This window comes from Orbicella faveolata, unplaced genomic scaffold (assembly GCF_042242905.1).
Source record: "Orbicella faveolata isolate gen_17 unplaced genomic scaffold, um_ofav_v1 contig_13, whole genome shotgun sequence".
NCBI classification, from domain to species: Eukaryota; Metazoa; Cnidaria; class Anthozoa; order Scleractinia; family Merulinidae; genus Orbicella; species Orbicella faveolata.
Window position 1 is genome coordinate 2,283,856 of NW_028301540.1, and position 24,331 is coordinate 2,308,186.

Below are 24,331 nucleotides of genomic sequence, written 5' to 3' on the forward strand. Positions count from 1 at the left end.
AAACTTATAAGTTATCATCTTAGTCACAGCAATTACCGAAATTAAGCAACTCCGTCACAGTTCTCATCAAATAGATTCCCTCTCTTTAACACAAGCAAGTGTAAATCAGCTTCCAGGATCATCAGATGTCAACAATCGGGCGGTTTCTGTCGGTGGCAGTGTTCCTGATAACTGCAGGAAGTTTTAGACTTTCACAAAGCTTGAAAAGTTAATCCATAAATCCCAGAATGAAGAAGGCGAAGATATGTCGTCGAAAGCGAATGCGAAGATCGAGTTATTTTAAGCAGTGCTTTCTGAAGGATTAGTATTTTGTTTCACCGAAAGACCGTTGGTTTGGACTATTTTGAAGCACTTTCTGTCTTTTCCATGTGCATTGACGTTTCGCCACAAAAGTCGGAAAAACTCCCCCATCAAGTTGTGGCACCACGATACTAAAATACCTTTTTGAGGCTGGGACAATCATTTTTCCCGTAAAGAAATGTGTACTTTTAACGGAAGACGTAACACAGTGGTGAAGTTCACTGACTGTGTAGTTTTGCCCTGGGTTTGAGACGATGAATGAATCGGTAAACGCGCGCATCGCCGGATGTAAATTGACAACTTCCACTCGAATAATTTTTTCATTTCTTTAATTCATGAGCCATATAATAAACAACTTAATAACCTCGACCGTTCGGTCGTTACGGGAAAATCTCAAACCTCGGCCTACCGTATTGACCTCGCTATCGCTCGGTCAATACGGCAAGGCCTCAGTTTGAGATTTTCCCGTAACGACCTCACTCTCGGTTATTAAGTAGTTAATATTACACACACTCTTTTTTAACATTATAAAGACAAGGGCAGTACAAGATTATAATTGCATTAGTTTCCAATATACTTGCCCCATTTCTTAAGATGCGTGGGCAACTTCTTACAAGATTTGGCGACCATCATTTCAAGACGGTGAATCATCTTAATCCTAGCGTTTAATACCATAATGGATGGTTTGGTTTTATTACATCTACAGGAATAAATATATTTTTTCGCAATCAACAAAATTCGGTGGGGCCAAACCACCCCTAAAATGGAGCACGTAAACGTGTGTTTTGCAATAATTTTATGAGTTCTTAGGATTTGTCTACGAAACTTGGCAAGGAGGTATGGGACATTGACCCAATAATTTTGAGTTTAAATGTTACAGAAAGTTTCAAGTTATGACGTCACAATTAATGAAGTCATACCAAACTCGTAAATTCAGTTTACTAATTTGGAAACGTTTTTGCTCGTTTTCGAAGGTAATCATCCATACAAGTTGAGTGCCGCAAACCGTTTGTCTATATCACAAAAACTAGCTGAGATATGACTTTCCAAAGTTTGAAGTGAGTTTGCCCAGGAAAGAAGTTCGCCCGTGTGAAATATTTCTAAGTTAGAGTTGTTGTTTTGGTGTCACTATTTCCAGTTATGTTGCAGATGGGGTTTACCAGACGATAAGAACAAATGTAATACAAAAAATCACAATGGAAGATTTTCTTGTCACTGATAAAGCCGCCAAAACTGTGTTTGTGATGTTATCAATTCTTTAATCTTTTATAATATCGCTATAAAACACAAAACTAAAATTCTAAAACCATACGATTTTTGGCCACTCTAAGCATTATATCTCAGCAAAATATTAGCTTTCCCAGAAAAGAGCTGAAAAAAAATTGCCAAAGGTTTCGATTTCTGAGAAAAAGTATGGCTAGGTAGGTTTCCGGGGGGGGGGGCAACGATTTTTGTTTTAACTTGCCATAACTCACGAAGCTTTTGTCATAGCGAGGAATGATTTTCGGCATTAAGTTCCTCTCGTTAAGGTCTTTCAAACCGCATTTTTTTTTTCTTGAAAAAAGAAACTTTATATCAAGGACATTTGTGACGTCATCATTTAAGATTTTCTGTCGGTCTAGATGTCGAAACAATCGGGACAAAACGCAAGTTCATATGCCAAGTTTGGTGAAGAAATATACAAAGAATACCAAAATAGCCTAAATGCCCCATTTTCAGGCCTTTTGACCCCACCGTTTACAAATAAATCTCTTTTACAATCAATTATACCTTCATTATATGTTTATTAGAAAGAGGTTTCATTTCAATATCTAGGTTCCCCATCCATTTTATAACTTCTGCCCAGAATTTCTTGGTGTAATGGCAAGTTACAAAAAGATGTTCGAGAGATTCGTCTGCTTCTCCACAAAGAGAACAAGCTGGAGATGGAATTATAATATAATATAACTGAATATTATTATTATAATATAACTGAACCTGATTTTGTAAGTTGAAAGGCTCCATGACAGAATGATTACACGTTTTTAAAAATTTGCGCCATTCAATTGGAAGAGCTTCAATTACACAAGTAAGTCTGAATGCATCCAACGGAGAGATATTCAATTCTCGTACATGGTTGGTCAGAAGCTTATTGTCCTCAGAAAACAGGGGTAGAAATCGTTCACCCTGCATAGTAACGAAGTTAATCAGTGACATTGGACACTGCGTTTTGTTTGTACATATTCTTGTTTAAACCGGTTTGATCACGTGCGTTTTGTAAAAATACCCTGCTTTCAGTACTTTTTCTTTTCTTTTTTTTTTTTTTGGTCTCGATGCTTTTCGATAGAGCGAGATCCTTCAATGTGATGTACGAGTGATTCTTACGAATAAAAAAGTAAAACGGCACTAGTTTCGAATACGATTATTATACCAGGTCTCCTATTCTAAGAATGCCTGTATTTGCTAAACTGTTATTGTAGACAGACTTACCATCCACACAAATAGCTTTATTATTCCATAAAATTATTCTTGAAAGATCCACATTGGTGGGGTTTTGTGTGCTGCCTTGGTTTGCTACAGAGCATTTTGCGAAGTATTTAAGGCATTCCTCATAGAACGTTGGAAGCTTGACGGGCAAGGTTTTTACATCAAAGTCGCAACACAGGATAAATTTACCTCCAACAGGTTTTAGGTAGTGCAGAAGTATAGTTTTCCAACTGCTGGGTTGCTCACTTGCGAGTCGTTTGCAACAAAGTGTTCTCTGGGTTTTAATTATGGAGTCTAGATGAGGAGCTTTGAGTCTGCCATCTTCGATGTCACTAATAAGGCGCTAGGCGTTTGATTTTGTCGTTTCCTTTCCAAATAAAGTTAAAGATAAATTTATTGGCCTCGTTCACAAATTCTTTGTCTAAGCAGATAATGCTTGCTCGATGAAGGAATATTGGAATAATGAATGTCTTGACAATTTGAATTCTGCCAATAAAAGTGAGGTCTCTCCACCTCCATATCCTTAACTTATCCTTGATAGATGTGATCAATTCGTCAAAGTTCGTCTTTTGTTTGATGCGATAAGCATATGTGAAATGAATCCCAGAATTTTAACATACGCTTTCATTTTTACATTTTTAAAAAGGCTACGGTTCAGTGATGAGTGAACACAGCCTCAAAGTAACATCAATTTTTCTGACTTATCATGATTTATTTTGAGACCAGAATACTCTCCAAAACTTTTTAGAAGCTCCAAGAACTTCAATAAAGAATTATCATTTAACAAAAAAGCGGTTAAGTCATCTGCAAAAAGTTCCAATTTAATTTCTTCTCCATCCACCATAATAGCCTGGACATTTTTGTTGCTGCGTGTACTAATAGTCAAATCTCCAAGACAATAATGAACAAATAGGAGGATAGCGGATCTCCCTGCCTAACCCCCGGCCCGCTGAACTTCAAACGGGGCAGTGGAAAAACCATTGTTCAAAGCACAGCTTGATATAGTGTTATAAAATGTGTAAATCCATTGTATTAAAGAAGGTCCAAAATGAAAAGCAGACAGACTACGAAACACGAAATCTCTACTCACAGAGTCAAAGGCTTTCTTGAAATCAATAGAGATTAACCTCCCTTCTATTTGATATCTTTTTGTGTAGTCCAAAATATACTCGACAGACCTTACGGCATCACAAATAGTTCTATCTTTGACATATGCACACTGATTATGATGAATAACGCTAGGTAGAACAGCCTCGAGTCTTTTAGCAATAGCTTTAGAGCCACTTTTTAGATCAACGTTAATAAGCGATATTGGTCTCCAGTTAGCTATATCCCTCCTGTCTTTATCTTTTTTTTCAATAAGTGTAATGATAGCACGCTTCTGTGAGTTCGACAATTCTCCATGATCGTAAGAATAATTTAAACTTTCCACCATTAGATTACCTACAATATTCCAAAAAGCTTTCTGTATTTCGCTGGACAGTACGTTCTCCAAAAAAGAGGAAAGCAAGAATCCATTTTCACCTTTCCTCAATACGCGTTTCCCAGAGAAGGTCGTTCGAAAGTCCGATGGTTTAAAATGTTCCGAGCAAACCTTTGTGCTTCTCGAAATCTACAGGACAATTGTAACGTTTTATTATTACGGGCAATAAAGAGTCCATAAGCAACGTAGTCAAATAGCAGCTCGGCTCTACACATAATTCTAGTCGATCAGATTAAATGTAATTAATTACTTTGTAAACCTTAACAAATTGATTACAGATAAAGCTTGCTTATCTTGAAGTCGTAAAACACAATCACTAACCTGGAAGTTTTTGGCAACATCTCGACGAATTCTTACAATCCAGCTTTTCTTCGTATATTTGTCGACTGGAAAGCGATGAAAGGTAATTCCTAACCGACCTTTTGATCTGTTATTTGAGCACAAGGGCACACTACAATGATCTTTATTTGGCATGATTAGCTGGAAACTCACAGATTAAACACGCATCGCCTCGATTTCATGCCTAAAGTACATACGTCATATCCAATATGGCCGCCGTGTGACAAGGGTGAATAATGTTAGAATTTTAAAAATGACATCTGAAAATATTGTTTGGCTGGGTTAATTTGACGGTTTGACAGTTTAAAACAGTAGTGAGTAAATAATAGCTTCATAAAAATACACTAAAGCCCAGAATTGAGACAGGCGCGGGGACAAGGTATAAAACACAAAGTTTTCTTTAGTTCTTTGGACAATACGTAACCAAAGAATTTTTAAGACAAACAAGAACTAAATTTCTTTAATCAATTTCACTATGCTGCTAAAGAGGAATCTACCTTTAGGCTCTCTTCCTTCTTAGGTTCAACAAGTAAAATATCATTAATTATTTTTTTCTCAAGCATCTGAGCGGGCCGGAATCCTAAATCCTCGAATTTGATTGGCTAATCATACGCACGTGACCGGTCCAGCTTTTTACGATACAGCCCACGGGCCGGATTTTTTTCCCGCTGGCTAAGTTTCACTGCTAAAAGTTAGCGGTAATCGTCAATCTTTTGCCTTTTTTACACATCCATCAACGATTAGTCAACGTAAGTTAATCTCTGTTCACTTTAAAATGGCAAGGAAAGTCACTGTAAGTAAATTCAATTGAGTGTTTTGAAGTTGTGAGAGTTTGCTTCGTTGTTTGTAGCTTGGCGCTGTAATGGAGCGTAATCCTGTGTTTCTCTCGCCGTAAAATTTGAGTCAATTTCAGTCGCGTTTACCTCTGATCGTCGCTGTATTTAGGAGAATTTCTGTGGAATACACCTGACGAATTTCCTCGCTTTCTGCTATTCAATTTACGGTAGAAAAGTCTGATTTCATGTGATTTTAAAAGCAACGACTGACAGAAATTGTTTTTGTAGTAAAACTTTTGTAGTAAAAATGCAACTAACATAAGGTAGTTAGGAAAAAATCTGTTCTTTAATACATCTGTCTTTGTCTACTGTCTGAGATACTCGCTCGTTGCGAAGAGTTTTTTACAAATCGTTAGTAGACGGCGCAGAAGCCGATTCAATGACAAAGTTGCGTAAGCAAACCCATTTGTAACCTGTAAAACCAATTTCACGCAGGAAAAAAAAATAAACCTGTTATTTGCTGGCTTAGGATCGGTCCGTATAGTGAAAAACTGTGACCTCAGGCTTGAAAATGCTGCCCGAGGCAGCAGGCCGAGGGCAACATTTTCAAGAACTCGATCGGTCACAGTTTTTCACTATACGGGCCTCCCAGCCCGCAAATAACATATATTCATTAATCAAGTTGGCCCGTGCGTATTTTTAATTAAACAAACTGTGAGTTGTCTACTTTTATCCTCACAGAAAGAGAAGTTATCCTGCAGCAGGAATCTTCAGTTTGAGACCGAAGCGCGCGCTTCCAAAAAAGAAAGCAGCAGAAAAGGTAAAATGGACCCAAATTACCAAATAATTAATTTTCTTTCAGTAAAAATGTATCGTGGATGTTTTAACATCTTGTTCATCATTTCAGTGTAGTCGGTTTACCACAAGAGGAAGACACAGTTTGCACATAGAAGGCAAAGCCTTCTGGTACGTTTTTCCTAATAAGTACTTTTTTAACAGTAGGTATTATATAATTCTAATAATTTTTTGGGATGAAAAAGACATCTTCTTTACAGTAGTAGTGTTCCATTGTTGCGTTAGTATTCGGACATTACGCTTGAAAATTATGAGCTCAGCCGAGAGCAACTCTAGCTTCTCAAGTGTTCTTCAAACCTTCCAAGTGCATCATAAGTCCACAGACGCACAACCAAAAGCACGAACTAGTTCTTCTTTTAATAGATATTTGGAACAATCGAGGAACAACGTTACTTCGACGATGCAGTCATATTCTCTTTTATGTTCAGTTCAAGTGCGTCTTTGTCAGTACGCTCTGGAGATAAAAAAATCTGCAGTGAAAGATCGTTGCTACCGTTCATAATTGTCCAATAGACGGTGTATTTTTCTTGTTTAAGGCGAGCGAAAAATCTTTTGGTTCAATGGAGCGCGTTACATCAGACAAAAAATTTCGGTTGGAATTTGCGACATTTTCTTATGTCATATGGCATTGTCGTTTCCACTTGATTCAACAGACCTCGTTCAGTCAAGCTGGGGCACATTTCCCACTAAGTTGGCAGAGTGGGTTCACTATTTTTGGGTTTTTTAAGTCGATTTTTCTGTTGTCTCGTGAGTCTTCCACACATTTCAAGTATTACAGTCTTGTAACTGCCATAGTTTTTTTCTTTCTTTTTGACTGGAATAATTCTTTGATTTAAAAGAACATTTTAAACAACGGTAAATTAGAATACGTGTTTTTAATAAAACACTTAGTATTTTAGAAATTGTGTCCGTGAAAATTCTCAGTTCGGGCTAACCCTAGACAATTTAGAGTTTTGAATGATGGCGAAAAAAATTGCTATTACCTCAGTGCTACATTGGTATAACTACAATAAAATGGAGAAGCCAGACAGGTTCTGACAATGGTCTTTGAGCTATTCATGAGACAAGAAAGATTTTCAAACCGAGGAACAATTACAGAGACAACTCTTTCATTTTTAGTTGGCTGTAATGATCTTTCATCACTTTGCTGCTGTTGGCGTGCTTTCCTCTGTTAGGTTCTCGTCCTTTCTTAGTTTAATTGGCCTTAATTATTTATCACGTCGATTAACTGTTCTCCTATGATATAAAAAAAACTGTTGTTAGCAGTCTAGCTACTACCGTTTGGTGAATGTAAAAACGTCAACTCGAATTCAAACCAACAACTCGCAACTGGCAATTTCAACTCGCAACTCGACTCGACTCGCATTCTTCCCACTCACAAACTTTACACCAAAACAGAACAAAATTATAACATAGGGTTGATGTGGTTTTCTGCAGGTATGTAAGATGATACCACTGCTGTTTCTACAAGCCATTGTTCTTTTTGGCGCAGCACAGATAAGTAAGCCATTCACTCATTTAATCTGTGTGCTATTGTGTTTTAACATTGTGTTCCCTGTGGCCGTGATCGCTAAGTGTAGCACCCTACCGGCTACTGTAACAAATTCAAGGCCCATGGCAAATTAGAGCGCTGGCATTGCCATTATAATAACCACCACATTCCTAGTTTTCAACATCTTGCACATATATCATGATAGTCCCTAAGATCTGTGGTATAGCAGAATTCTGACGAATACAATGGAAAATGCAGTATCATAGAATTTTTCTTTCAAACGTTCAACTAATATTGTTCTGATAGAGTCTTTCTTTCGATGTAAAAGTGACTCTGTCAATAAATACTCATGCATGGTTAGTTAAAGTGATTTTAACTTTGACTTTTTGAAACTTAATTAACTGCTTCCAACAATTAGGCTTAGAGTCTCTAAAAAAGGTTTTGAAGAAAAGAGGCCGCCGCCACCTAGCTTCGGCCCTCTATGGTTACCCTGCCGGATTCTTGGCCCCCATTGGCCGAAGAGTATAATGACTCGGTCAAGACATTAGAAAGGGATAACGCCTGTAAACTTGTCTGCATTCATGCCGTGATCATAATATCCACAGTGGAACCCTTGCGTCACGATTCACCCCAGTTTGATACGGTCACCTCGTTAATACGGCCTGGTCACCTCGTTATTATGCCTACTTTATTCTGGCCCGAGCTAAAGCCCAGTCAGTCGTTGTCCTATTTAAAGAACCCCTTTAATACGGTCACCCCGTTATTACGGGCGGATTTTTGTGGCCTGTTAGCGACCGGATTAACCACAGGTGGCCCAGACGTTGAATACGATTAATACGTAACATTATGCTGTTGGCGATTGCGTTACAATTTTAGCCGTTTGTAAGACAATGTATGAGAATGCTTCGAAAATTACTCTAAATGCTACGTGTAAAAGATAATTTGAATAAAATGGCTTACCTTATATCTGCATTGCGTTATTTTAATGTCTCTGGAGGTGGTTTAGAGCCATTTAGGCGAGTTTTACTTTCTGGTGGTTTGCTTCCCCTAAAGAGAAACGAAAGGCGGGCGACCCACTTGGCCGACGGCCCGCACTCAAAGCTCCGTAAATTCCACAAAAATGGTCTAATCTCCTCAAAATTGCTTCATGGCAGCTATCGATAACTCTTCTTCCCATTCGTTTTCTCCAAGGTTCCAAAGTTTATCTTGACCGCCCGAGAATCGCTGGTTTTCCAGCTCTTGCTTTCCATTTCTGCTCCCTTTCGATCCGTAACGACCTCGCCATCGTGACAAAGTCGCCTCCAGCCGTCGAGAGGCACGGGGCATTGGTTTGTTACCCGTTGCCATCTCTCGCTGCAGTTAACAGTACTTTTAGGCGCTAAATTCAGCTGAACATTGTTTGCTCCTTGTATTTTTGCAGTTAACAGTGTGTTACGAAAAATTGTCTAAGTCAATTTCTAGAACAATCTAGAACCGGAAGTCATTCAGCCGTGACCAATTTGTATAAGAACATTCCAGAACATTCTGATCCTTATGTAATTACTCAGATTAGAAATTGTGTCAAAATACTTAATTTAGTTCTAAACAGAAGTTTCTAGAACTTTAAGCCTCATGTATATTAGAGCGAGAGGTTCTGCCGTAAAAGAGATTGATTCAAATTTGAAGAATCTTAGTGCTGTAAATTCGTGAAGTTATCTTACGGAAATAAATTAGTTTGTTGCTGTTACCGGCGATCCTGAGTTCTGTCTGGAAACAACCCTGCTCTTCAACGATACTCGTAACACAGTGCTTTTGGCGCTAATTTCAGTTATACACCGCGGCACGGTGCAATTTGCATGATCAAAAAATGCCCCGTGCCTCTCAACGGTTGGAGGCGACTTTGTCACGATGGCGAGGTCGTTAAGCTAGAAATTCAAATCCTGTGGCCAAGATAATCGGTTACGGATAGAAAGTGAGCAGAAATGGCAAGCAAGAGCTGGAAAACCAGCGATTCTCGGGCGGTCAAGATAAACTTTGGAACCCAGGGAGAAAGCGAATGGGAAGAAGAGTTATCGATGGCTGCCATGAGGCAATTTTGACGAGATTAGACCATTTTTGTGGAATTTACGGAGCTTTGAGTGCGGGTCGTCGGGTCAGTGCGTCGGGTGTTCGGAAAACCCGAATAGCGAATAGCGAATAGTCGCGAATGGCGAACAGCGAATAGTTCCGAATAGCGAATAGCGAATAGTATGAATAGTCTCGAATAGTGCGAATAGTGGCGCACAGTCTCGAATAGAGGCGAATAGTGACAAATTAGTGGCAAATCGTAACAAATAGGATACCCAGTATCTCGCAGTCAACCTCGCGGCAACGTAGGACGGGATTTTCCAGCTAAAAAGCACAGACGCCTATCAGGACAAAAGGTGTTTCTAAACGTAATTTCTTCTGTTTTAACCGCTCCAAAAGCGTAAATACGTCTTTATTAGGTTATCCTTGTGTTTTCTGTTTTCTTAATGTCGGCGATGGACAGCCCGAGCCTGAGTCCCGAAAAGAAAAGGTAATCAATTCACTGAGATTCTGTTGCTTATTTGGATAATTAATTAACGCAGGATATTAGACCTAAAGCGGTGACTATTGATGACTATTCGTCACTATTCGCCATTTTTCGCGACTGTTCGCCACTGTTTACACTATTCGAGACTATTCGCACTATTCGGGACTATTCGCTATTCGCTGTTCGCGACTATTCGCTATTCGCTATTCCGGTTTTCCAGAAACCCCCAGTGGGTCGCCCGCCTTTCGTTTCTCTTTAGGGGAAGCAAACCGCCAGAAAGTAAAACTCGCCTAAATGGCTCTACACCACCTCCAGGAACCCAGAGACATCAAAATAACGCAATGCGAACATAAGGTAAGCCATTTTATTCAAATTATTCTCTACACGTAGCTATTAGAGTAATTTTCGAAGCATTCTCATATTTTGTCTTATAAACGGTTAAAATTGTAACGCAATCGCCAACAGCATAATGTCACGTATCAATCGTATTCAACGTCTGGACCGCCTGTGGATTAACGGGGTTCCACTGTAGAACGATATCTAAGTGCAAGTATTAATATTTGAGGGTTGTACTACGAATTTTTCTGAATTGAAATTGATCAACCTTGTTTGACTTTGAATTTAATCCAAACTTTATGATTATTTTCAGCACCTACCCGCGGAGGTAAGTAAAATATCTAGGAAAGGTAATGGATTTGTTCAAATTTGGCCGTTCACGCTGAGAAATTCTTCAATGTTTTCGTTTAATTTAATTTGCTGCATTTCCCCATTCGGATCATTAAGCGTTTGTTTTCTGAGGTCAGCAGAGTAGAATAGAGTGAGCTTTCGTGTTTACAAAAGACTGCAGTGATTCTACGAACCTTGAATTAGTTAAGATCAGAAAAAAGTACTCCTCAAGATAAATAGTGAGGGAAAATTCTATGAGGTTATCTAATGATCTTGGTAAATATAATATTTTTGGACAAAACAGGAAAGAATAATTAAATAAAGATGAGATACCCAACAGTAAGGAATCATAATTAATTTTCCATGACTCTAAACTCTCTTGCTGTAACTAACTGGTATGTTTTCACTTGAAGTGGATGGTTGTACAAATTACGCAGTCCTGAGTGAAGCAGACCGCGCTCAAGGAAACGCAGAACCGCCTTATGACAGAGACGATGATAGCCTGGTAGCGGGTTGGTATCGTTTCCAAGGAGCTGCCGGGGATCGGATGCCGGACAAATGTGTTCTCAGGGATCGCTGCGGTGTTTGGTATCCTGGTTGGCTTAATGGCGTGCACCCGACAGTCGCTGAAGGAGTGGTGACACGTAAAGTCTGTTATAGTGGTCAGAGAGACTGCTGTGAGGGTAGTAACTTCATTAAAGTGAAGAACTGCAGCTCTTACTTCGTGTATGAATTACAGAGGACACCTTCTTGGGGCAATCGCTATTGTGGTAACGGCGGCGCTGGTAAGTTGTATTGATCAGTTGTGTTAATAGCCAACGTGAATGACTGAAAATATACCATGAGCCTGAAATATGTTGACAAACCTAGAATGTCAGACAAAATAAGAATAAATAAGCTAATATGACAAACTTGTGATAATACATTGTTCGTGGCTAGTCTGACGCATCTCGTTTCGTCCCGGCCAAGGGACTCATCAGAGACGTTTCTGCTTGGCAAACTCGTTGGACATCGTGCCCAAAGTCCCGTTCGCTAACAAAATGATGACAGCAATCTCGCCTTATATCGCATAAGGATTCCCGACCGCACAAATTCAATGTATTATCACAAGTAACTGTCAAATTTATTGTCAATTTTCACTCGTGAATTTGTGCGGTCGGGAACCCTTATGCGATATAAGACGAGATTGCTGTCATCATTTTGTTAGCGAACGGGACTTTGGGCACGATGTCCAACGAGTTTGCCAAGCAGAAACGTCTCTGATGAGTCCCTTGGCCGGGACGAAACGAGCTGCGTAAGACTAGCCACGAACAATGTATTATCACAAGTAACTGTCAACTTTATTGTCAATATGACAAACCTGAACAAAAATAAAGATAAGATACCCCACAAAAAGGAATATAATTTTGTCATAACTCTAACTAAATGGTTTTTTTTTTTTTTTTTACTTGAAGTGGATGGTTGTACAAATTACACAGTCCTGAGTAAAGCAGACCGCGCTCAAGGAAACGCAGAACCGCCTCATGACAGAAACGATAGTAGCCTGGTACCGGGTTGGTATCGTTTCCGAGGAGCTGCCGGGGATCGGATGCTGGACAAATGTGTTCTCGGGTATCGCTGCGGTATTACGTATCCTGGTTGGCTTAATGGTGCACACCCGACAGTTGCTGAAGGAGTGGTGACACGTAAAGTCTGTTATAGTGGTGACAGTTACTGCTGTAAGGGTAGTAACATCATTAAAGTGAAGAACTGCAGCTCTTACTACGTGTATGAGTTACAGAGGACACTTTCGTACTTTCGCTATTGTGGTAACGCCGGCGCTGGTAAGTTGCATTGATCAGTTGTGTTAATAGCCAACCTGAATGACTGAAAATATACCATGAGCCTGAAATATGTTGACAAACCTAGAATGTCAGACAAAATAAGAATAAATAAGCTAATATAACAAACCTGAACAAAAATAAAGATAAGATACCCCACAAAAAGGAATATAATTTTGTCATAACTCTAACTAAATGTTTTTTTTTTTTTTTTTTTTTTTTTTTTGCTTGAAGTGGATGGTTGTACAAATTACACAGTCCTGAGTGAAGCAGACCGCGCTCAAGGAAACGCAGAACCGCCTCATGACAGAAGCGATGGTAGCCTGGTAACGGGTTGGTACCGTTTCCAAGGAGCTGCCGGGAATCGGATGCTGGACAAATGTGTTCTCATGCATCGCTGCGGTACTATACATCCTGGTTGGCTTAATGGTGCACACCCGGCAGTTGCTGAAGGAGTGGTAACACGTAAAGTCTGTTATAGTGGTTACAGTGCCTGCTGTGGGGATACTGACATCATTAAAGTGAAGAACTGCAGCTCTTACTACGCGTATGAGTTACAGAGGACTCCAAGTAAATGGTACTCTCGCTATTGTGGTAACGGCGGCGCTGGTAAGTTGCATTGATTAGTTGTGTCAGTAGCCAACCTGAATGACTGAAAGTATACCACGAGCCTGAAATATGTTGACAAACCTAGAATGTCAGACAAAATAAGAAGAAATAAGCTAATATAACAGGCCTGAACAAAAATAAAGACAAGATACCCCACAAAAAGGTGGATATTTGTACAAATTACACAATAGTGTTGATAGCCAACCTGAAAGACTGAAAATATACCATTTGCCTGAAATATGTTGACAAACCTCCCAGCGTATCTAATCGAACAAAATCGAACCAAAATTCAATCGAACTCAATCGAAGACCGCATCGTTCGATTGAGTTCGGTAATCGAACAAAATCGAACATCCATTTTGCTGTCAGTTCGATTATCAAACCAATCAAACAAAATCGAATGCAATCAAACTCAATCCGATGCGATTTTGTTTGGATCCATTTCTTGATAAGTAAATCACGCAGGAGTAATCACAATCAACCTTTATTGAATGGAATTAAGAGAAAAAAAACAAATATCAAACTAAATGTTTGGTTATGCATATGTAGAAGAGAACAAAACGACAGTTAAATACTCAAATGTATTATTGTTTACATTTTTAAAATAGTGGGGAGGAAACAGGCTTTTTCTCTGAATGTCGCCGTAATACTCAAACAGAAGTTGTACAATTTCAGTAACTGCTCTAAAACCAATCTTCTTAAAACTACGAAACTCTTCTCCCTCATCAACACTAAAACGACACTCTTCATACTCTTTTACAGCAGTTCTAATGTCGATACATGCAGTCTCCTCCCGGGTCTCCTAGATATCAATTCGGGTTCTTGACGCTTTCAACATTTCTTTTGGGTTCACTGGAAACTAGGAGTAATTCGACCTTCAGTAGAAATTTCCCTCGACCACGTGGCTATAATGGGGTATTATGCAGAAGTAACAAATCGCTAACAAATTTAGGTTTCGGGAGGATTAGGGAGACGGTTTGCCGTACAAAATTTCCGTAAAATATACACTCGTTTCATAATAGGGTAAGGCATTTGTTTTTTCATTACTCTGTTTTTTATCAGTGTTAATATTTAAACATAAAAATCAAACAAACAGAAGTTCGGTAATCGCACGTTTGATTGAGTACGACTGTCGACCGTCCGGTAATCGAGCATTCGATTTTGTTCGGTTGTCGACCGTTCAGCAATCGAACGTTCCATTTTGTTTGACTGACCAAATTGCAGTGTGAGTTCCACTACGTTCGATTACCGAATCCAATCGAACCATTGGTGTTCGACTGCGTTCGATTAAATACGCCGGGAAACCTAGAACGTCAAAAAAAATAAGACAGAATAAGTTAATATGACAAGCCTAAACAAAAATCTAGATAAGATACCCTACAAAAAGGAAAGACTTACAGTAATCAATAAAATTTGAGATTTTCTACATTAACTGTTAATTTTTTATTCTTCCGAGCCATGTTCACCAATCTTCACACATGCACGGTGCACTGGTCAGAAGGTTAACTTGCCGATCACGCACTGTGCATGCATGCACTGTCCAAAATTTAAAACTCAATTTCTCATTGGCGGTTTATCAGGAAAACTTGGCACCACTACAACACACCATTGACGATCTTGCCCGGGGTAATTATGATTGCTCTCAGTCACTCAACATTTATGTCGGTGAACTTTCCCAAAGTAAGATCAGTTGCATCAGTAAAAAGATCTCTTTCCCCAGGGAATCCTTGTACTTCCCATGAACAATGACTTCGCGCTCTGTAACCGCGGTTAATTTGAAATCTAATTTACTCAGATATAAATCACTCTATGAAAAATTGATCACCTCCATTCCCTGGGGACGTACGTGCAACCTTACCTAAGTAAATTGAAATTTCTTATTCTACTACGGACAAAATGTTAATAGAGGAAATCATGTTTATATAGGTGATGTAATCACGGTTACGATGACAAGTCTGATGAAAATGAAAGGTTTAAGCAGTACAAGGGTTATTGCGAGTACATTAAAAATCAGTCTTGCCACGTTTCTAAGGCAACTGATGGTCAAATGACCATCAGTCAACATTCTGTTTTCACATATCGAGTTGAGAATAGTTCTAACACCGACAGACGTACTGAATAGGTCTAAATCATGATAAACGGGAAAGTTGTTGTTGTGTCCTGAAAGGTACCAAGACACAAACATGAACGCAACATGCTTTAATGCGATCGATTCCTACAGCTAGCACAATTCTCTCCCGCTTCAGCCGGTCAGCGGTCAGTCAGGACCTCATATTATTACATCTTCCTTTTTCTCTTAACTTAACTAAATGTCAATAAGCACATCACTGTTCTCCAGTGCCCTAAATGAATACTGATCTTAGCATTGTTCAATGTCTTTCCGGTTTTCTAAGAGCTCCTCTAGGTCTAAGGCGGGTCAGCAACGGTTCAGGCTGTAAGGGCTCATTTATTGCTGGTTGGTCCTCAGGAACAGGCAGTTCTCCGTAGTCTTCTTGGCTGGCTCCAAGTGCTGAAGGAACGTCTGGGCTCCTCTCTCTTGTTGGTGTTGATTCGCGGTTCTCATAGCCCTCATTCTGGGGTGAGACTGAAGGTCTTCCCTCAAGAACTCCTCGTGTCATCCTCCGGTTCCTTCTGAGTTGGCCATTTGGGGTCTGTATGACTACAGACCTTGGAGATTCGCGTTGCTTAATTACTGTCCCTTCTGCTTTCTGGTCAAGAATCTAAACACGGTCACCAGGTGACAGCTCCTCTCCCTCTGCTACTCTGTGTCTCTGGTCATAATTGAATTTCAGTTTTGCTCGGTACTCCCTCTCTTTTCTTCTGATGTGATCATAGACAGGGGTCTCTGGCTTCAGCTCATCCGGGTGACAGGGAACTCTAGTACGTAGTTTCCGACCCATGCTTAATTGTGCTGGAGAGTAACCATGATGCAATGGAGTATCTCTGTAATTCAGGAGAGCCAAGTATTCGTCACTGCTCTTATTTAAGACCATCTTCATAGTTTGGACCGTCCTTTTCACTTCACCGTTAAACTGGGGATATCTTGGAGATGAGGTAGACACCTGTGCTCCTGTGTCAATGCACCATGTCAGCATGTCTTGGTCTTGGATCTTGAGCTAGACATGCCATCCGGGGTCGGACCTACCAGTTTGAGGGTTTGCAACTGGTTCTGCCGTGGAAGTATTGGAACAAGTGGGTGCGGTAACCCCTCCCACAAATGTAGGACTAAAAACATCCTCAGTTTCGAGAACTTGGTTGACTGTTTTTACAGGTACACTCTTGCGTACGATAGAGCAATGTCCCATTTTATTGCACTTGCAGCATCGTGTATCCGCAGCTGGACAGTTCCCCCTTCCAGGGGTATGTCGGTGGTTGCAATAAACCACAGTTCTGGCCACTCGTTTCGAAGGGCTTCCTCTTAGAGTCTCGCTGATTCCTTTGCTCTGTATCTTGATCAGTGATAAGGTCTGGCCTGTTCCCTCGCGGTCTGACACTCCCAATATCTGCGGCTTTTTATCCTTGTAACTCACGTTTTGTTGCTTCCTGCAAAGACAGGACCTTCACCGCCTTTTCGAGTGAAAGGGCTGCTCCTTCGTCATAGAGTTGTAGCTTGTAGGTGTCTTCCTTGCAGGTAAAGGTGAGTTTGTCTCTAACTGCTTGCTCATAGGAATCGGCTGGAAACTTGCACTCGGCGGCTCTTTCTTTGACAGTCACGACCCACGAATCAAGGGTCTGTGTCGGCTCTCGTTTAAGGTGAACCCAAAATTTCTATAGCAGCATAAGTTTAGGGTCTCGTTTTTGAAAGTACAGTATTCATCAAACTTTGCCATAACGTTTGCGTAGTTGTCGGGATTTTCGGCTGGAAGTTTGTCTTCTCCTCCGGCGGGGTCGTCACGCTCGGGTAAGAAGATGAAATTTGAGTAAATTCCTGAAACACGACTCGCCGATGTGGTTTAATAGCAGCCCCACTTTCATTTCATCAGGTTTCTTTGCAGCTCCAATTGCTTTGAGGTAAATTTCGAATTTTTGTCTCCATTTCCCCCATGAATGAGCAGGATTTCCCGTCGAAATTTCCAGCGGTACCGGCGGTCTGGCGAATGACACACTTTCCGCCATCTTGTTTGAGACCACGTGTGTAGGATCTGCGTGCAGTTTGACGGGTCAATTCGTCTATTCAATCCGTTCCTCCGACTGGTTTGACATGCCAACGTAAGAACCTTTGGAGATCTATTTAAAGCTGGAAGGGAGCAGCAACTAGCACCTGTAATGCTTAGGTCAAAGAGTTTGTTAACAGAGGAAAAGAATCCGAGAGGAAAGGACGCTTCTTCCGTGAGCTTATAATTCGTCCAACACTGTTATCGAAAGAGCTCCTTTGCGACCAGCATTAAGGTCCAAGTTCACCAATCTTCTACACACGAACCTTGCGTCTAGTAAAAGGTTTAACTTGCCGAGCACGCCCTGCAAGTGCACTGTCCAAAAACCCGACTTCTCACTGACAGTTTACCCATCATTACCCCTAGCCTGGGGTAATAAACAATTATTGGATTGTGCTTTTGTGATATCCAGAATAATCAAGGTCGAGGTAGGGGTTATCAGCCGAAGCCGAAGGCTGAGGCTGATAACCCTTACAGAGAACTGAACGAAACACCGAACGAACACAAATGCTAGTTCACCCACAGCAAGCAACACAAGGCGTTCGAACTTGACATGACACTGCGCTCATACATGACCTGATTACCCGTGACCTTGAGTGCCCTTGGCATGATTATTGTATAATGTGCAACTAGATGACGTCACAGGCGCTGATTTCGAAAATTCGCTGTACGCTTTCGGCCAATCAGAAAAGAGATAGTGAGTTCAATGTATAATAATGATGGTTATCAGTCAACAGACAATCTCCGTCCTCAGGAAGGGTACTCTCAGAAAAATTGGTTGGGGGTGTGCGCGAGTTTCTCAAAACTCTCACCCGTCAACTATCATGTAAAAAAAATCTCGAGACCAAAATGGCCAAAATCGATAGCCTATTTCTGACCAAAAAGGCCTAAAAATCATACCCTTCCTATATAGCCAATTTGTACTGTTTTCCAATACAATAAAAATAATTTTCTGCTTGTTAATCGGAAAACCAATGTTGGCCCTTCTAGAATTTTCGATCAACAAAGAAATGAATGAGCTACGGTAAATCCTCTTAATACATTACCAAGAACAGAGATATCTTTGACAGGCGAAAATAATTCGAGAGGAAAGCAGGCTTCTTCCGCAAGCAGTCTTATATGTCAAAGTGTCTGTAAAGAAGATTTAGATAAAGTTTTGAAGAATAGTGGATTTATACTAAAACAATTAGACTATTCAATCGCTCTCGATTTCTATGCGTGATAGGTGACTCGTTAACTATCATGCGATAAAACTCTCGAGGTCAAAATCTAATTTTTAAATATTGCCTTAATAGCCACGTTTTAGCGTTTAAGGGGATCCCGAGAGCAGAGTCTCTAATATCTCGATTCAAGAAAAAAGCTGAGCAAAACGTTTAGCTGTTTTCTCAACATAAGTCTCATTGTAATTTCTTTGCATGGGTTTTCACACGTTTTACCGAAGCCAAAATTCAACATTTGAAACGATATCGACGACGTCATGACCTCCTACAACATATTTTCTAGCTCAGCCCTGCCACTCGGTCAATAAGCTCAAACGTTTGTGCCAATCCGAGCGTGCACGCAACTGAGTTACACTTCCTCAAGTAAGAAATAAATTTATTTCTTATTGAGCCACAACAAGAGAGAATTCTGTAATTGGGAAAATGATTGTTGCTACTATCTGATCCTATCTGATAATTTTTTTAGCTTAAGTGGTATTCGTTATATTCCTCGTTTTTTCGTGACCTTAAAGCTAGTGATCCCCCGGCCTTGTGGTGACAACCTAATGGTAAAGCAACAGACCATTAAACCAGGTCACGATCTGATGCCAAGAGGTAACTAGATGTTTGTAAGAATCCGTTCCAGTTCTTCACGTGATTGAGGATTTGAAGGGCAATGTTCTGTGACCCATCAAACTGGTATGATAACACACCAAACATTTTCTAGCCTCGCTCTACCATTCAGTCAATGTTTTACTGAATCAGAGCACGTGCAGTATCCAAACTGTGATATGACTACAATTTTGGCATGGTTTTATATATGTCTAACCTCTAACGGTAGTACGCGTTTTATATATCAAATGTACCGGGGCAATCCCATCAATATAGCCACGTATAGCCACACCCAACCCCCAACCCCCTAGGATTGGGTCGCCAGCCAGAGTTTCGATGCCAGACACTTAAGAGATGCCAACCTAAAAAAGGTTAAAATCCTTGAGATCACCAGCTTTACCTTCTAGATCATAATAACAACGTGGTTCAGAAAGTAAATTCCCATTTAACCACAAAAAAGCGTCAAACATCCAAATAAAATTCCCATAAGATGCCAAAAAATAAAGAAACGTCAACCAAAATGAGTGTGAAAATTGTACTGTTGCGCTGTTCCTTCATATCCTGGAGATTATAAGATTTGTACGAGATTTTTCCCGGGGGTTCTCCCAGATAGCAGCGAAGGGGAATGCACATAATGCACATTTACTCTGCATTTTCTTTTGTGATGGGCATAATGATAATCGTAATAAGGCGAACTAAGAAGATCATCATGATTGTAATTAAAGTACCATATATTTTTTTGTAATGTTCTGATCATAATTTTGCAGGCTCGTCAAGTCATCCTTTAATATCAGCGCCCTCAGCCATTTCATCATCCTTTCCAACCTCTCAGACAACACTACTCAATGTGCTGCCAGCAACATTGACCAAGAGAATCTCAGCAACAAGTGCAATAAATACACCGAGTATAAATGTATCGCGAGCTACTGAATCACACTCGTCATTACTTGAAAGCAGTGTAAGTCGAGGTAAGGATTGAACTTTGTTGTAAAATTACACTAAGATTATGAACGTTCCATTTCTCCTAATGCCACATAGAACCTGACGGGAAAATATTTGGCCCTCGGCTATTCTCATAGCGTAGCTGCGGCGGCCCGAAGGACCACCAAGCGGAGCCCCATACACATATAGGAAAGAAAAGGAAACCCATGAATTGACTTTTTTCGTGGTTTTCATGGCTAGCGGTATTGCTCATGGGCGCATACGCACGACGACGACGGAGTCGCGCAAGATGGCGGCCATACTCCAGCTAAAAGGTTGACAGCGACATACAGCTTTGATTTTAAGCCTCTTGGACATCCATGTTATGGTCGATTGACACCTGTCAAAACAAGGTATCTGCTGACCAGTATTACGTGACGATATCGCGGGGTCAAGTTTAGAGCTTATCGAGATCATGTGTTTTTTTAAGTTGACCACTGACCAAGTGCTTGTTTTCTATTGGATCGCGGGTTCATAGGTTAACTTATTGAAAACGGGGCCGGGTTGTCCGGTTAACGTTAACCCAGTATTTAAACTTAAAAGAATACAAATGCTTTTCACTTCTTTTGTTTTGTGTATGTTGAAATTACTCAAACTCAAAACAGAAGGCCAAACAATATTCAGAAAACGCACTGCAAAGTTACAAAACTCCAATCAAAATTCTTGTTTAACCTGGGTTATCTTAATCGGGCTTTAAACAACCCAGCCCAGGAGCTCCGCTTTTAGGCTTGGCTAAATCTATGTATATTTTTTGTAGCGTTGGCTGATTGTCAACGGGTACCCCCGTCCCCCTCTTAGTAACTATCGTCACGTAAATCACGTGACGTATGGTGCAATAAACATGTGGTCAATGGAGATATTTTAATGGTTTTTGCGACCGAATATCATCGTTTTGTGTGGCTCTACTTGGAAATCTTGCTTGTGTGTTTTCTCGCGTGGTTTGGTCGGGAAAACTCAATCGTGGAGTCAAATTTCAAAGAGATGAGTTGTTTGACGCCAGTTAACCCTTTTAAGCGGGGGATCCGTTTACACCAGAGTTTGATTCATCTCTAGATCCATCAGAAAATTATTTCGGAAGTTCAAGTTGCTGATCTCACTCTGCAAACCCATTCGCGTCAGAGAACGAATCGGATAATTATTCAGCTGATGTGTTTACACAACACCGGAAGTTTATGAAACCTGTCAAAAGTCCTGCGGATTATGTGGGACTCATTCGCTACGAGATTATTTGAAACACTTTGGGCGTTGCTCTGTTGTTAATGGTTGGAGCAAAGAAGGACTGTTGTATTCCTGGCTGCTAGCCTTCGCGGGGAAGCTCAAAAGGTTCTAAATGGCCTGTTTGATACCGACTGTCGAAATTACGAGAAGATTGTTGACAGAATGGAGCTTCGGTTTGGTGTTGAAAAACAACAACCTCGTTCCCAGGGTCTCTCATCTTACCGCCCCTTGGAACGGCGGCGAAATGCACACCGCGACGAGTTCGTTGTATCCTTCGCGCTCTGCAAAGTTCGGGGCGCCGACGGCGCGCTGAAACTTCAATAAATCTTTTCACCCTTTCGCTCCTTTCGAAGTGACTTTGGCTTTCAGTGATCAATTAAAAGGCCCTGAATTCCCTAAAATTATTTAATCGCCGGTAACAAGACCTGCACTTCATTCTGAGGTAAAGATGAGTCAAACATGTGCAATTCCCCATTGACCTTCTTGAGGAGATTTTTACAATATGTAACGTCCTTCACTGAACCATACAACCTTCAGCGACTTGGATTTCCGCTGTTGAATAAATCCACAAACAAATTGCACACTGAAGATGTTTATTCTGTTACTCGTCCTTCCGTCGGTTCGGTACAGCTGAAAGTTACAAATGTAAAGCTTGCGACTCGAACAAATATTGAATTACAAAAAAAACAATACAAATGAGCGACCACTTACATATTTTTGGGCATTTTCAGGCCTAATTAAGATGTCAACATCGAGAAAGTAAAAGGCGAAGGTAAAAGCAAACTTCCACCTACACACAAAACAACGCATATCAAACTAAGAGAGCACATGGTCGTAGAAATCACGTGACCCTCCCAAGGGGGGTACAGAGGGGCACGGTAAGGCAAACTGTCTCTAACATCCGCTATCAGATGATGGATAAGTTTTCCTTGGCGTTTGCATGATATTAGCGCCGGACATTGCCGCAGAACATCATATCGTTCTTGGTTTACATTGGTGACAACACGTCCCGCACTACCGTGGGCTAAGTATAGACAAAATTCCTACTAGGCCGCCCATCCCCTCGATAATTTAATTGTCATCTCCCAGATTCTGGGAGACATGTGACCAGACCCAACCAGGGTCTCTCTTCGCTCGCTCCAGGGGGCGGTAAGATGAGACACCCTGGGAACGAGGTTGGAAAAGTAACGCAAGTTGCACCAGGCGCGTCTGCATAGCCGTCGCCGACAGGGAAATGAAAGTGTTCAAGCTCTTGCTGTAGATATCTTGTCTATGTCCAGTCTAGCGTATCAGGATTTGTCACCTGACACTCAGGAAAGATTTGCCGCATTTCATTGATGCCGTCAAAGATCAAGACGACAGGCTCCGATTACGCAGAGATAAACCGCGCACCATGGATGAAGCTCTGTCGTTGGCTTTCGAACTTGAAGCATTTCGTCTCTTGGGTGGGGATTGGCGAGGGAGCTGTCCGAAAGTTCGCTCTGTCGATGAAGTTGAAAGGGAGCATAATTTATTTAAAGCTCAGATGGAAATATTACGTTCTGACCTTCAAGCGCAACAACAACGTCAGAAGACGTAGCAAAATGCTCTTGAACAATTAGTTCAGCAGATATATCAGCCTTCCTGGTCAATGTCTCTGAACACCTCCGAAAACCAGCAACGCTCACCTGCTCCACGTTATTTTAGTCGAAATGGTCCGTGCTGAGATTGCAAAGAATTTGGCCAGGGGGATGCCTGAGTGAGAGTGATATTGGCCCCACTGCTGGACATGATGTGAACAATGCTATTCCACAGCCATTGTCAAAGCAGGATATGGCTTGCCCTGATGTGCCCATGGAAAGGTCACAAATTAGTAATAAATTACGAGGCTTTATTTGCCAGGCTTTTTTGATGGAACTCGTGTTGTGTGGTTAATAGATGGTGGTGCTGCTCGTTCTATTTTATCGTTCGAGGTTTATAATTATTTACCTGCCAGTGTCAAGTTCAGTTTAAGTTCAGCCAATTCTGCGATTGTTCTTCAGAACCCCTGGAATCCCTACTAGAACTTCTACAAAGGAGCACGGGGCACTTGACTGACAGTGAAACTGAGAGACAAAAAAGAGTTACTATACAATTACCAGCGTGTTCTCCGTTTCCGACAGGGATCTAGGCACCGCACATATGGTCCAGCACAAAATTGAAAAAGCCAATGTACCTCCAGTCTGACAGCAACCCAGGAGCACCTCTCTGTGGAAACACGATGAAATCGAGCGACAAGCGGCTGACCTCTTGCAGCAAAGGAAGGTGAAAGAGTGTCAAGCCCTTGGTCCTCCCCAGTTGTGCTGGTGGTAAAAAATAGATGGTAGTCAGAGGCTGTGCTTTGACTATCGCCAGTTGAATGCAACTACGGTAGAGGATGCTTTTTTCTTTCCGAGAGTTGACGACTCACTAGCTGCTTTAAGTGGTTCAAGATGGTTTTCCACGTTGGATCTTGCTTCCTGTTACTGGAAAGTGGCAATGGACACGAATACCCAAGAAAAGGTAGCATTTGTAACTTCAAGCGGCTTGTACGAATGGAATGTGATGCCATTCGGCCCTTGTAATTCACCTAGTACATTAATGAAACTCGTCTTGAAGGGTTTTCATTGGAAAATCTGCTTGATTTACCTTGATGATGTGATTGTCATGGGGCGCACATTTGAGAAAGAGTTAGAGCGGCGGAAACAGGTATTTGAGCGACGGGCCTAGGCGGGCTAAATCTTACGCCAAAAAAGTGTTTTCTCTTTCAGAAACGGGTTTCATACCTGGGACATGTGGTCACAGAAGAAGGTATTAGCGCAGACCCTGAA

The 24,331-nt window shown here is 40.9% G+C and overlaps 2 protein-coding genes and 1 pseudogene across 2 annotated transcripts in view; 2 read left to right on the forward strand and 1 right to left on the reverse strand.

Moving 5' to 3' along the window:
- Window positions 1–739: 739 nt before the first annotated feature.
- On the reverse strand, window positions 740–4,364 carry LOC149114623 (uncharacterized; annotated as a pseudogene).
- A 3,301-nt stretch (window positions 4,365–7,665) lies between these two features.
- The window catches only part of LOC149114624 (polycystin-1-like protein 2), a 43,894-nt gene continuing 27,228 nt past the window's right edge, over window positions 7,666–24,331 (forward strand). Inside the window, exons 1-4 of the mRNA XM_089284042.1 lie at window positions 7,666–7,720; window positions 10,894–10,908; window positions 12,365–12,733; window positions 20,072–20,272. Coding sequence (XP_089140168.1) covers window positions 7,666–7,720; window positions 10,894–10,908; window positions 12,365–12,733; window positions 20,072–20,272 — 640 coding nt within the window. The remainder of the gene's footprint in view (window positions 7,721–10,893; window positions 10,909–12,364; window positions 12,734–20,071; window positions 20,273–24,331) is intronic.
- On the forward strand, window positions 11,245–11,709 carry LOC149114625 (pancreatic secretory granule membrane major glycoprotein GP2-like). The gene has a single exon (XM_089284040.1). It carries the CDS (start codon window positions 11,308–11,310, stop codon window positions 11,707–11,709), a length of 402 nt encoding a protein of 133 aa, XP_089140166.1. The 5' UTR covers window positions 11,245–11,307.

Excerpts from the sequence above, each read along its gene's own strand:
- LOC149114625 (XM_089284040.1), top strand. The coding sequence starts at position 11,308 with ATGTTTTCACTTGAAGTGGATGGTTGTACAAATTACGCAGTCCTGAGT.